The sequence below is a fragment of the Asterias amurensis genome, chromosome 1, assembly GCF_032118995.1.
Source record: "Asterias amurensis chromosome 1, ASM3211899v1".
Taxonomy (NCBI): Eukaryota; Metazoa; Echinodermata; class Asteroidea; order Forcipulatida; family Asteriidae; genus Asterias; species Asterias amurensis.
The window spans coordinates 19885279-19900796 of NC_092648.1; the positions used below are offsets into that span (position 1 = coordinate 19885279).

The 15518-nt window shown below is 40.1% G+C and overlaps 1 protein-coding gene across 2 annotated transcripts in view; it reads left to right on the forward strand.

The window, feature by feature from the left end:
* The window catches only part of LOC139935458 (protein Smaug homolog 1-like), a 44416-nt gene that overhangs the window by 20359 nt on the left and 8539 nt on the right, over nt 1-15518 (forward strand). For both annotated transcript variants that reach the window (XM_071930114.1, XM_071930123.1), the window contains exons 3-10: nt 2795-3358; nt 4126-4443; nt 6922-7031; nt 7402-7488; nt 11043-11244; nt 12153-12357; nt 13982-14195; nt 15210-15402. In XM_071930114.1, coding sequence (XP_071786215.1) covers nt 2795-3358; nt 4126-4443; nt 6922-7031; nt 7402-7488; nt 11043-11244; nt 12153-12357; nt 13982-14195; nt 15210-15402 — 1893 coding nt within the window. The remainder of the gene's footprint in view (nt 1-2794; nt 3359-4125; nt 4444-6921; nt 7032-7401; nt 7489-11042; nt 11245-12152; nt 12358-13981; nt 14196-15209; nt 15403-15518) is intronic.

Consider the following 15518-nt stretch of genomic DNA (forward strand, 5'->3'; position numbering starts at 1 on the left):
CTGTTTTAAAAACCACCCACTACATGTATTAATGCATTTGATTTCATGGTACATGGACACGGATTTCTTCAAGTGGTTTCAACATAAATGGATGGAACGTCACTCAATTGAAATACAAAACAAACCGGATTATTCATCTTTAAAACTGTTACACTCTTGAAGAAATTATGGTCCTATATTGTGTACTTGTTAGTACTTGACATTGTATAGCTGTATTTATTGCAACCCAGAGACCTCCAACAGTATACACATGTAATGCCCATAAATAGTATTCAAATCATAACAACAGGCTCTTAACAATGACATCACTGGCTAAAGAAAACATTGAATGACTAGGTCCAGGTATTTTGGTAGGGCTCTTTCATTGACACTGCCCCCCCCCCCCCCCCCCCCCCCCGAGGTGAAGGTCAGTTAGTGAAATCAGTGTTCCATACAACAGCCACCACCTTTTTACCACGTCATAGTATACAATTAAGTATAGGTACTTCTGTTTTGATTTTTCTGTTCACATCAAAGTTGAGAATTGTCAAGGTTGACTGTGGATGCCTAGGTTTAAAAAAAGCCTGACATGTCGGTTGCCTGTGTTTTGGTATTGACTCAATGGAGTTCATGCGGAAATAGGACATGTTAACATACACCTTTTTTGTTTGCTCATAATACCCTGTGTGATGCAAACTATCCTGTGCTGACGACGTAGTAATCAACATTTTACAATTAGTTAACCAAATATGGTATGATCGGATACATTGTAAATGAGAAACCGCGTGGTAGGTTTGTTGATCGCACAGTCAAAAACAAGGTATTGTCCAATGTTTATAAATAGACACTCATACACACATTAAGTTGTATGGTTATTCAATATAAAAAAAAATTGAAAATAATTGGGACATGCTTCTGTGCTACGTACATTGTACACTGTACATATATACATACAGTGCTAGTGAATGGACGTATAGTGTAGTCCATGTGCATTACGAGAAAATAAAATTGCTGTTGCAAACTGCTTACCAAACAAACTTATATGGTAGAAATGCAGAAAACAAAGTTAGTGGCCTGACGTTTGGACCCTAGCAGAGTCTTTTCGGAAGGCTAAAATTATTTTCATTACATTGAGTGCAATCTGGATTAGTAGGCATGCGTGTGTCCCAAATGGTGTCCGGATATATCTCAAAGTGTGGTTTTGAACAGAATAAATGCAGTAATAGCAACAAGAAATATTTTGCACTTGGCAAAGTGCAAGACAGAGAGAAACCTTTTGAAGCTAGGTGACATGTTATGCGTGTGTATTTGTTAGCTAGTTGATTCTTTCTAGTAGACCCTTGCCCATACTGAGCCCTTTTGCCCCATTTCAAACCAATTACGCAATGGTCAAGTGCGTGGGCATTAATGTCACTACCCCTTTGGGCATTAGTTGATCAAATTATCGTGTTTTTTCCCTACTAGTCATTGTTTTTCTATCTGGCGATTGGCGACTTGTTTTTCAATGTGTTGTTGAATAGAACAAATGCAGTGATATCGAAAAGCAAAATCTTCTGTAATTTTTTTTATACACTTTTGTTAATACTTTAACATCCATGCTTTCATCTGGAGAAAGACTTTTTTCCCTAAAAACTGGAGTAAGGAAACCATGCCGAATAGATGTACTTCTATTCAAAGCCTGGAAAAACAAATTAAAGATTTTTTAATTTTGTTTTCGTCCTATCAGCTCATGATTGTTTTTCCGAGACCGCTCCGCCTGTTCGTTTTCCAAGGTTGCCAATATGCGCTTGTTTTCCCCTCCCATCCAAGCCATAGGTTTCAAACCTTAGGTTTCAACCGATAATTAGATCATCCACGATACAAAGGTTGATTCCTGGAAACCAGACTGCTCGATATCAGCATTCAATACTGTGATTGGTGCATGTACACGGAAGACACATCTCCCTCGTCTTTGCTGTGTTTGGGTGCATGCAGATGTGTGGCCAGTTACAGCTACGTGTGAACATGCCACACAGTGGAGCATGGAGAAAAGAAACACAGTGTGAACCCTGGTTGATTACTTTGAATTTGCATTGTTTCTGTGAAGAGGATGACTGTACACGATATTATATATTCTGTCTGTCTCTCTTGAAGATTTACATACAATGTACACTGTGTACATTTTATGCAATTGATCATGGCTTTCCCAAGAATTTGTAATGCTGTTGGCCATTCTTGACACAAATATTGGAATTTTGTCGCTTTGTTTTTTTTTTTACTTCGTGTTTGATTCAAAAAGCCTTTCAGTACAATATTGGACATTTTAAAGATTTTATCTTTTTGTGTGTACTGAACTACACACATTTATACGGCCATTATGGTGTTCATGTTCATTGCTTGGATTGAAATTACTTTTACATACGTTATTGTTTACTGATCATGATCATGTTTCGTTTATGTTTGTATCACTTTGGTGTTTATCCACTATGTATTACATAACCATAAAGATAAAAATCTTGATAAAGATAAAGATTAATTATTAAAACTTTTATTAAAATTCCATACAGTTTATTTCCAACACATTTAATGAATGATAAATCCCTCCTATGTTTTGGGGTTCCAGCCACACAAGCCTGAGTTTGTTTGTTGGAAGCTTACCATAAAACTTTGAACTATGAGCTTTGCTTTGCCTACACCGGAGATTAAAGGAGGCATTCGAAGCTAATATGTACATTTATAATACTTAACTACTGACACTCTGAAAGAAGGCAAGGATATGTTGGGGATTTTATTTTGACATTTTTAATAAGAGATGATTAATGTGATTGTGTTTCAGGTTTTGTGTGCAGCCTTTGTCATGAGAGTAAAGACACTGCCGTCGCTAAACTCTTATCCCATCTACCCCTCCTACGCCCCAGCAACAACGAAGTCAAGCAAGAGTATCTCAACCTCATCCCCAAGATCCTGTTGCACTCTGTGGAGAACTCACAACACCTTGAAGAAAGCCGGCAAGTCTTATCCTATCTCCTGATCCATCCGGCGTTGTCGAACGAGGACAGGAGCTCCTTGGCGTGGTGGCTAGGTCGTCTTGACGAGCACACGAACACTCAAGTCGGGTTTCCGTCCCGGCTGCATGTATCCCCTGATCTGTCCCCGTCGCAGTCACCTTCCCCTTCCCCGTCCCCCTTCCCAGGGGGACTGAACTCGGATTCTGGCCGGAACGGCCTACAGGGTTGTTTGAATGGCTGGAGGAATCAGCCTCCTTACAGAGACACTGGAGTTACTGATTTACCTACGTCGCATTACCTTGGCAGTAACGTGCCCCACCAGCCGTTAACGAATACATTGTCTGCACCACCAGCTGTTAATGTAACCGGACCATCTAATGATATTTTAGGAAGTAAGTAATGAAAAATATGTGACCACCCACCACCAATGGGCTGTAAAGTTGACACTTTTACTGTTATGGGCTTGATGCATTTTTGGAGACAGTGTGTAATCAGCTTCAAAATGATACCATCCACATTTAAATCAGACTTTTCTTGACGAAGTTATGATTTCTCAAAGCTACCTACTTTTTTATTCAGATTTCTCAAAGATTTCTTGAAAACCCAAGCAATTTAATAGGCTCTGCAATGTGCAAGTGCAATTTTACAGCCTATTGGTGGTGGATGGTCACATATACAGGCTGAAGGTCTTTTAGTCATGTTTTCCTAATTCTAGGGTAGCTCTTAATTCTACTACAAGAGGGTGGTATTTGGAGCTAAACTTAATAACAATAATAATAATAAAACCATTCTTATCATGATATTCTTCCCACTTTGGTCTACATGTAACTTCAGATTTGTTTGCTGTTGAAAAAAACTGAAAAGTTATGTTTAAATGGCCTAAAATGTTGATTCAAGCCACACCATGTAGGTCAGCCCTTCTGCTTGATAAAATTGTCAGTACTTTTCTTTACCAAATATCATGCTTTTATATATAGAACTTATCACTATGAGGTCCCAACAGTGTGAACAAGATGTCCAGCATGTTTTTCACACAGAAATTGATGTTTGATGTTCAACATCTGAGCTTGATACAAGTTTAAAATTCTTATGGAATGTTTTATTTTTCAGTTTCTCTTCAGGACTAATTAAAATAGTTCTGTATTTCCTCCCCTGACAGACAGCTCAGCCGGTCCTTCTTTACCCCTACACCACAGAAATCGACGTAGTAACTCGCTCACCCCTCCCAATTCATCCAGTAACACCCCGTCCCCCCAGCCCTGCTCTGACTGGCCTTCCCAGGAGGAGCTTGAGACCAGATCAAATCGATCTTTATCTCTACCCAACGAGCACGCTCCGTTGTCCCCGCAGAGTAGCACCGCGTCGTCGGGGAGTAGCACCGAGGCCCATGGGGAGGATGGAATCTGGAATTACCATGGGTGTCATCCTGGACTTCAGAAGAGGAACAGCTTCCTGGAGGAGAACAGTGGAATGAGAGGTGAGAGGAATCACTTAATGAACATCTAACAACCACTTTAGACATGTGCGCCAGAGTCGCGCCGAACCAAACAGATCAGGAGCGACTCTAGGTTGACCCAAATAAATTTTTTGCTTTCAGACAGGTGAACTATAACATAAGACAAGATCGACGTCTGATATCAAGGCGCTACAGAGTCGTTCCACTCTTTCAACTTCTAGGGCGCCTGGTCGCTCCTGACTGTTTTCAGACGTAAAACTCTTTATGTCTTAATTCGGAGTTTGGTTGGGCTCGACTCTGGAGCGCCTGTCTGAAATGGGTGTAAGAACTAACTATAAATAAATAATATTAAACTTGCTGGTACAACCATGTATTAAATCTCTAAAAACAGTCGGTGTGGTATTGACATTTCAAACAGTATTCTCTGCTCGTCTTCAAGATTTGATGCATGGTTGTCCCCGCAAATTTACTGTTTATTTATTTATTGTGAAGTCTTAATTTCACACGATGACCTCAGACCTGGCCTGACATGCCGGTGCTGAAGCATGTTCTGTAGGTATGGAAGGGCTGAACCATGAAGTGCCTTGAATGTCAGAACTACATTATTAACGAAGAAATTTAGGCAGTTAGTAATGAGGTGTTTGTCATGAATGAAGCCTTGGGTCTTTTCAAGTTTTGTTCAATGAACTTTAATTCCAAATTGGATAACATTCCATGACAGGGAAATTGTCAACAATCTTCGCCTGTTCAACTTGCGTTTTAGGAAACCAATAGTGAAGTCTTCAACTCATTATTTTAGGCTTAATTTAAAAGATAATGATGTTGACCGAGCGCTTGTCATCCACGACGCATTTGTCCATGCATTTTATACATGGATGACCGACATCCCAGAACCAGGAATATGGTTCTAGGCATCATCATGGAATTTTGTGTCTTATTTTTTTCTGCCCGATTACTCAGCATTTGACCTCTTGGGGACGGACTGTGTATACACTTGACGGATTACTCTTTGAATTGCATCAATGCACTGTAGGACATCAGCTGCGTGGAAGATTTCCTCTGCAATTATTAGATGTTTAGAAAGGCGGTTCATGTAGATGAGGGAAGGGGGGGGGGAGGAAATGAGGTCTCATTAACGTTGTACCACACTTCCAAAGGGGCTTTGGAATTTCCTCAGCATCTGTCCTATTGTATCTAGTCAGGCTATACTCATTTGCCTAGAGTGATAGTTCAGCATCCGAGAAACACATATCTGAGTGGAGTTTTTGTTGGGATTTGCATTTTTGCCGGCCATTTGTTGGCGTTTAAAATGAAAACTCATCTTGGAGGTTGAGCAATTCCAAATTTTGTGGTTAACCACAGGAAGTTGTGTTATTAATGCTTCCCACGAAATACATTCAGATTTCACAATCTTGGCTCAAAGGCAACATGATTTCATCTTCCTTGGAGAGTGGAAGTTCTGGATGCACTATCGTGACTGGTTAATCAAACTGGGAATATGGCCAAGTGTAGAATGTCTGCAGGAGAAAGTGGACTGATTTGTGACGACGCTCCTTAAATCCAAGCTGGATCTTGGCAGAGAAGTTGGCTGACAGAAAGGACACTCAACTATGGGAAAAACCTACCCCAAATAGCTTGCATCTGAAGAGGAATTGAAGACGAATGATATGTGGCCCCTTTTTTTAAAACTTGAATACTGAACGTTCCTGGGTTGAGTTTGGTTTGTTTAATTGTCGAGCCCTGCCTCAATCCTCCAATATAGATTGTATCGAATATGATGTTACCATTCAAATATCTGCCCACAACATGGCGTGCAAGAGTGTGTGCGTGAATGTGTGCGTGCATGTGCCAAAGAAATCAAATCGGGAATGCAGTGTGCTGCGTGATTCACTGATGTACATGTTTAGACACGCATACGGCCTGTCCCACAATATGGCCACTTTCATAGCAACAGAGGGGTCATTCTGAAGGGTTTATATGTGACTTCACACCATCATGTTGGGCCTACATCCCTCAATCCTATTAAATCTGTCATTTAAGCACAGAGGATGTAGTAGGATTTGGGAGGATAAGGGTTAATTAATTTATTCATTTTCTTGTTCTGACTCAGCAGCACATGCAGTTGCAACCACTGGTTTCCAATGTACAATTTGCAAAGTGTTTGTAAATATGATCTTTGATGGTTACTTCAACTTTTCAGTTGTTCATTTTATCCAGTTACATGTATTACTACAGGTTGAGTTGAATGTTTTTAAAATTTTCCTTTTTAAATTTTATTTGTCTCTACAATTGTACCTGCTTAGTTTTTGACAAGTGCCTTTTGTTAGCGTCAACATGACTAAGGCCAGGCAGGCGCTATAAGTTTTGGTATTATTATTAACTTATGGGGTTTAAACGATCAAGCTACAAAGCTTCAGTAGTAAGTAACTCCTACAACCACGACACCTTTATCATCCACCTTATATTCACACCTGTTTCTTTTTGTACCAATTTCTTTAGATGTACCATCATGGCTAAAGAGCTTAAGACTTCACAAGTACTCAGGACTTTTCCAGCAAATGTCATATGATGAGATGATGCTGCTAAATGAGTACCAGTTGGAATCCATGGTAAGGGGCCATTGCCTAAATCTTTTGCGACCATTTCCTAAACCTTTTGCGATCATTTCCTAAACCCTTTTGTGACCATTTCCTAAATCCTTTGCAAACGCCTTCTATTTGTATAATCATTACCATACACTAACAAATTTTATGTCAAAATTTATGAAAGGTAAGGATGGAGTACAAAAGGGGCTCTGTGCTGCGAGGACAGTTTTTTTAATAAACCATTTTATCTACCAATATATCTATCGATCTATAATATCTATCTATCTATCTATCACTTGAGCTGACGATCATTTCCATTCAAAAACATCGCTGAAAAAATCTCATGAATTTGCAAGATGTTTACAGACGAATTTTGGTTTGTTTTTCTCATCAGAATGTGACCAAAGGAGCGAGGCATAAGATTGTATTGAGCATTCAGAAGCTGAAGGAAAGGCAACAGATGCTACTGAGTCTGGAAAAAGTAGGTCTTCTCACTGTCTCTCTCCCTCTCTCTAGTCAACTGAGGTCAGAATGGTGTTGAGATTCCCCCTTGATGTTTATCCCTCATTAAGTTGGGAAGATCAGTCGGAAGCACCCCGATGTCCCTTGCAACTACATCTGTCTTCCCCTATTTCTTCTTCCATGTTTTGGTGACCAGTTGAATAGCTAAGAGACAGGTTCTGTGATGCTTCTGTATGAATGCCCTGCCAGTCTTAGACGGCGCTGTTGTATTTGGGTGGTAGTTTTGGTTCATTGCCATACAGTTCAGTATTTGTCATATGTTGGCTCCAATGTACATTAAGTATTTCCGTCGGACCTAGAAACAAATTTTCATGGTATTCTTTGCCGGCATGTGCTCGGATTTGTTTTTTCTTTTATGTATCAGTGTCATTTATTTATCAGAAGTACTTTTGTGCAGTTATAAAGTTCCCAATTTGTTATGATGGGACGACAGAACAGATAGTTTTCAGCTCTATGATGACAGTAAACAACACTACACTGTATCTGCTGTGAAGATTGCGCACAAATTTTCCCAAACTTTCGTCTCTTTATTTTGGCTCATGGCAAAAAAAGTGCTTCTATTTATTAATGGAAAAATGGAATGGCTACCAGTGATCCATCTACTATAGACCCCTTGCTCTGGTGAATCTGACGCCCAAAATCTGGCGGCTGGTGACATCAGGTGAATCGGGTTCATACACGCAATTTGAGGATAGAAAAGGTTACCAACCATAACTCTGTGTTATTCATACAGAGTATGACCAGTTCCCTGCTCATACTTTCCGAATAAAAAATTACGTTAAGCATGTTTCTCTGTAGAGCAATCAACATTAACCTTGGAGCCACGTTTGATGCTGTTTTCTCAAGGGCAGGACTCGCTGGTTTAAATCACTCGTAACTCATCAACGAATCAATTAAAATTGTCTCATTCGGTTTTAAAGATATAATTCAGACCTATGACTTCACCCGAGATCTTGGTTTCTTTTGGGTTTTTCATTAATTTTGATTTCTGCTGTCATAATTGGAGGAGGATTGTGTACCTTACACCATTGCCCTGACACCCTTGAGTAAGTTACTAAGATCCGCCCTGAAGCCTGGTTCATACTTCCTGCGAATGTGAATGCGATACGAATGTTGATGTCAGAAATTTGCAACAACAGTTGTATTGGGTTCAACGCTGAACTCCTTCGCATTCGAAGGAAGTATGAACCGGGCTTAATTCAACTCATGTTATGGTGGTATCCCTGGTTCCATGTTAAGCCTACTGGTGCTGTCCCCAAACTGACTGAACCAAACAAACTTTGATTTGGAAGGGTTGGATTGGTTAGTGTTAGGGTTAACATACCTCAGCCGATCTTAAGTTACTTTTGTTCAGTTTTTAATTGTTAATTAAGCCTGTGACTGATCCACTCTTTGCGCCCACTAAAGTGTGGTTGCCCACAAAAGAGGTATTATTTTTCAATTTTTTTTCTCCTTTTCCTTTACTGATGGGATATTATATATATATATAATCATCCGCATTATAAGAATTTTTATCTCATTTTTTTGTGAAAACTTACGTGAAGTACGTGTCCCCAACATCCCCACCCCCCCCCCCTCTTCCCTCAAAACCAGGAAGCGACTTAGTGGCTGACTCATTGGCATCCCAATCATGAGTTGTAGCCCCTTGCCAAGAATTGTACCATGGTGTGATCAGAAAACCTGTCTATAAGGGAAATGTGTTCACAGACAATCAGATCAGTAAGGAGGGGGGGGGGAGGGTGTTTTACAAGGAGCCACGTGATATCTGATTAATTCCTTCCTGCTAAGGGGTGGGGGCAGGATATAGGCGTGGGGGCCAGATGGGTTTGCTGTGGTTGGTTCGTGGTGTATTTGGTGTTTCTTAGTCTGTGTCAAACTCAAGACAATTGTCTTCATTTTCGCAGGTTTTAAAGTTAGATTGATGGACTAATTTATTATTTTGGGGGGTTTTGAAGTCTTATGGATAGGTTGCCTTTTTCTCAAGTTTGGGGTATCGAGTAAAACATCTCGGGGAATTTGGGAGGGAAATAAAAAACTGAGCCTGGGCCCATTTTCATAGAGATGCTGGTGCTTGAAAATTTCTGCTAAGCAAAAAATGATACCAGTCACAGATGATACTTGTGGATTGGTATTTTGGCTGGTAACCTTATTTTGGTAAGCATTACTTGTGTTGTGCTTAGCTACTTTTTATGCTAAAGCAGAAAATTGGGCTCTAGTTTAGATCTTTTTACAATCACTGAGTTATTAATACAAGCATAGGTATGTTGGTTTTCTGTAAGGATTAGTGTTAAGATGGTTTGTATGGAGAGTTATTCTGGTTAGCATAATTTTGTTGTGCTTAGCTACTTTTTGTGCTTAAGCAGCAATGTAAAATCAGGCCCAAGTTTTGATCTTATTTACGTCACTCCCAAGTTATTAACACAGGCATAGAATTTTTTTTTAAGGACATGTGTTTAAAGATGTGGAAATTTGAATTTTTTGTGGAAAGTCGTTTGTGATGCAGCATTTCAGGCTTGATTGTGTTGTGTGGGTGTTCCCAGTGTGATTTGATTTGGCTCATTACCTGACTGTCAGGTGGAGACCAACAGGTTGTAGCTGAATCATTAGGCAATTTCCTGATAGGCTCACTAAGCCCGTCTCATCGATGACAGCTCACCTCTAGTGTACTCTACGGAGAGAGGGGTCTGCGGTTTAGAGGGATCCTTGGCTCTGCGTGATGCTGGGGTCATTACGGGTTCTGATTTGTGGTGGACCTTGGGGAGGTTTCTGTGATTGGTGGGAGATTGTTCTAGGACTAGATTTGTTTCTGATCGGCCCTCTGTTGTCTTTGAATCAGATGAATAATGACACTGATATGATTGACCCATTTGACGTCATCGCAATAGTCCAGGCGGGATCATTATTGGTTCTGATTTGTGGTGGACCGTGGGGAGGGTTCTGTTTCTGTGATTGATGGGATGTTTTTTTTATAACTTGATTTGTTTCTGATGGCCCTCTATTGTCTTTAAATCAGATGAATAATGACACTGAAAATGATTGACCCACTTGACTTCATCGCAATAGTTCGGGTGGTGCCATTTTTTTCTTCCCACAGCTGCGTCCCACCTATGGAATAGTCTTCCTATCCCCAATAAAACTACTTATTAAGATTGATATGTCCTTCAAAAAGGGTCTCAAGACGCCCCTGTTCTTCAACTTGTAGCTGGTTGTCCCCGTTACTTTGATCTTTCTCTTTCAGTCTGTGTTGATTTAGGAACAAAAACAGATATAATCTACCAAGTTTGTTATAATAAATAATAATAATAAAAACTTATAAAGCGCACTTTCTCATAGTAAAATTACTCAAGGTGCTATGGAAAAGATTATACCAAAGTAAACGAATGCTCTCTAAAATTACACCCATACAGAAATGTTAATTCTTAATTGAGTACTTAATTCTTTTTGAGTAACATTGATAGAAGAGGTTACATTCCTATTTTATTAATATACCCCGACTTGTCTGAATATTTTCAGGACATCGCGAACGACAACAGCCCCGGTAACTTACGTAACGCCCTGAACGAGGTGAAGAGTATGTTGAATACCCCGATTAAGGTATACGAGGAGATGGATCCATCCAATGAGAATTCATCCACATCTCAGCCTGGTGAAGATGGTGACAAGGATATGAAGGAGGGTGACTTCCCTGGACAAGTAACAAGACTCATGGGAAAGTGTAAGTTTATTAGGAACATAAGTCTTGGAACAAGACTAAGACCGTTCTACAGCAAAGAGAGGTCTCTGTAAACTTCTCTCCAGGCGTGATCAATGTCACCGTTCAATTTTTTCCCAGCATGTTTAAGTTATCTTTAAATAAAAACACCTCTTTTTACAAGAGGCAAGAAATGTGAGTAGAATGTAATCTCGGCCAAATTTCAGAGAGCCTCTTGAAAAAAAAATACTGCTTAAAATATGTTTGTGCAAAAATGAGCAGGACACACACCAGTCACAGATGGTACATATGACATGGTATTTTGGCTGGTAATTTTATTTTGGTAATCATAAGTTTGTTTGTGCTAAAATTTTGTAGTGCTTAGACTAAGCTTGGGCGATACCACGATATTATCGAATATCGCGATATTAATTTGGAAACGATTTCGATATCGGATCGATTTGGTTTTAATCGAAATATCGATATATCGCGATATATCGCGATATATTGTGATATACGATCAAGTATGGCAATATCGCGATGTATTTCCTAGCTGAGACATCTTGCACCCCATAGGTTTGGAGTAAAACCAGAAGAATAGGTCATTAGAACACCTCTCTTATGCTATGACTGTCTCTTCTACAACTTTCATTGGGAGTTTGAAGACTGATGATGTCAAATTTAATTTAATCGCGATCATATCGAATATCGCGATATATTGTCGGCGATATATCGTGAATAAAATAAATCGATATCGCCCAAGCTTAGCTTAGACAGCTCTATTAAATTGGGCCCTGGGTTTCAGCCGGCAGACTTTTCACGCAAGTTTATTTTCTTGGGAACATTTTATAGCGACCAGCAACCCTCACTAAATCATACTCAACGACTCTGCACTCTTGTTTACTAAATGATGAGTTTGTTCTGTCCCACAGTGTGTACACAGTTATTGGTTGCAAAGAGACCGGACGAAGACAATGTAAGCCTCTACCTACAGCTCCTCGACAAATGTCTGAATCATGAAGCGTTCACCGGCGTACAGAAGAAGAGATTCCTCTCCTGGCGTCAGAGCTGCCAGAAGTTCTCTCGGAATCCCTACCCTCGCAAATTGTCTTTACAAGAGACCAAACAGCCCAGGACGTGAGTAGAGTAGTTTACATTTATAGCTCTGCCATTTTTATGCCCCGCAGCGAAGCCGAAGGGGCATATAGTGTTTGCCTTGTTAGTTATCTGCTTGTTAGGGGGAAAAAAAAGTAGCTTTTACTTTCTTCGGATATAAAGATATCATGCTTAACATATCATTTGACCTGTGCCTCTGCTACTAGGGATACTGTTGAAGACAACTAGAGCACACTGATCGAAACATCAAGTTTTTATGCACCGGTTCTTTTCAGAGCCATCACAACTCATTGAGAGTGTTTACGTGTCTCCACAAAACATCACTAGACTGTATTCACACCTCGGATAGTTTGACATTTTACTTGACGTGCCGCTTCAAATTGAGATCTTACATGAAAGTACGATTTTAAACTTGGCATGGTAGAAATATAACTAAGAGAGGTTTGCGGTAACACCATGTGAATATCTCTTATGAGTAGTGTTGGTTCTGAAAAGAACCGGTGGTTAACGACTCAACATTTTTATCAATGTGCTCTGATCGTCTTCAGGAGAATGCTTGCAGTCGATGCAGAGAGCACACTGTCTGAAACATTGAGTCGCTAACCACAGGTTCTTTTTAGAACTAACACTACTCATAAGAGGTATTCACATGGTGTTACCGCATAAACCTCTCTTAGTTAATCTTACAAGACCTTTTAGTCCTTAGTGACGCCTACACCTGAGAAGTGTTTTACAAGATCAATAATTAAACCCGCAGAAAGTAAGTTACAAATAAACTCCCAACAAGGACAGCAAAGAGGAAATTGATTGTGAACAAATATAATCTCCTTTTATTGCTTTCGTGTTGCCGTTGGTGCACAGGATGCGGCAGCGTGTCTTCTGTAAATTGGTTATTGGATCACATTGTACTCAGGAAGTTTGATAAGACGGCCAGAGTTTCTGTCGGTGTCGCGTGACGCTGATTCACAACAAAGTGCTGGGGCAACTTTTTTGATGCAAGTCAAAACGATGATGTACGTTTGTCACTTCCTCTTTTGGCTTGGTCGTGGCCTGGCTGAAGATATCTGTCCAATCAGGGAATGTCTCGGCGAAGTTGGTTACTTTGTAGTTTGCATTGAGGATCAGGGTTTTTCTCAGGGTTTTTCGAATTGGAAAATTTGGTCGAGGTTAAAACGAGGTCTTTGGAATGTTTTCTACTTCGTGTTTTTATTGGTTGTTAATTTTCCTTTGAGAAAGACTCTGCTATGGTAGAATGTCAGGCCATTAAACAAAATTGCTTTTACTTCACTGGTCAATTGGGTTGCTAGCAAGTTTCCTCTGCAACTGTTTAAGCATGTATAACTTTAAATGTGTAAAATGTTGTTATTTAAATAATGTGCTTTCATTTCGGGGGAAAATGTTGATAAATACTACTTTGTACTATAAAAAGACTCTGCTAGGGTGGACATGTCAAGCCACTCACTATTTTTGTACTAACTCAATTTCGTTACTGTTTGAACACACTTTAGATAAATTTTAGCAAAGATCAAGCTGGTCTTTAATATGTGATTAACCGAATGTAATGTACATGTAGTTGCACAGAGTTCATCATCCCAAAAAACTTGACAAGTTCATTAACAGCTGTCACCTTTTCTAATCCTATCAGATGGGGACATTACGGAAGCAACTATCCCGCTGAATACAGTATGTTTGCCAGTCAAGGTCCCAGTCCTACAAGAAGACTGACCAGACAGCCGTTTGTATCAGCTCAGGGTCAACCTCAACCCCAGAGGATCAATCCCTGCTTGGCTGCTGCAGGAGGGGGACCCGCTCTGTTCCGGCCAACGCAGACCTCCAACATGTATATGAAACCCAGACAGGTAATGAGACACAGCGTTGTCAACTTGTATAAACACTGACCCCCCTAGGCCCACTGAGAGCAAGTTTGAGTGCGCACATTTACTCTACTACTGACCGGCAACGTACATGCGCAGTGACGCAATCACTCGAACGACTCATTTGGAAGCCTAGACAACCATCGGTACCACGGTATTCAACAATCCATTGCCTTGCGCGTTTTTCGCTATAGTGTCACTGGTTCCCATCTGCGCTTTACACATGTTAGCATGGAACAGGCTATTAGGACTGGTTCCAAATGGTCAACCACATAAGTCAACCAATAGTCTACCAGCCTGGGTTCGAGTCAAAATAGTCAATTTTTAGTTAACCATGGTGCATACTCGAACTTGCTCTTAGCCTGACCCTCTAGGCCCCAGCCCACTGACCCCCTGGGCATACAGGTGACCTCAACCCTCCAATATCCTCCTCTCCTATGTCACTTCATACCAACATGTTTGGACTTAGATCAGCCTGAACAGCTGACGTTACATTTCAAGGCTTGGGAGTAATGCCAGATACCAGCCTTGAGCACCTGACAACTTACGTCACTTCGGAGCAGACAAACAAATTTGTCAACAATTTTGCTGCGTGTGCATTTTAAATTAAATTGTATGTTTTCTTTTAACTGTAATCTATACTGTGTGTTTAATTTTCAGTTTTTTTATGACTATTTGTTCCTATTGTACCTTTTTTTCCTTTTTTTTTTCCTGTTCTGGATTGCCTTAAGATGATGATTATTTTCACTTCATGGTTATCCATGGCGTCTTCTCTATTTTTAGTCCTTATTTATATTTAGAATTCATATTTCTAGTTCTCTGTATGCACTTGTGTGCTGCCTGGAAATTTATAAATAAATAAATAAAGTATATTGATGAGGGTTTAACGAGTAAAGATTTGTGTTTATATTTCAGTACACATTTCTTTACACAGTCTATATTATGAAGAATTTAATAGGAATGAACTAATTGAATTGATCATTGTGTCTCTCTTGATAGCTTGCTGGAAACCCCCACATTGGAGTGCAGCGTACCAAATCTGCGCCGATCCGACGGTCAACTCAGCCCATCCAGCCTTTTGTATATCAACCTCTTCCCCCTCAAGATGGTGCAAACCAACCCCTGGGAGACCCTGAGATGACCAATCGACTAGAGACGTTGTGTTTGAGTATGACGGAGCACGCCCTCTCAGGTAGGTGTCAAAGGTCGTAGTATTGGACATAATTCATCAGGGGGACTATTTCATCCAAGCTGCTTAAGTACAAAAAGTAATTAAGCATAAGACAAGTTAGCTTACCAGATTAAGGT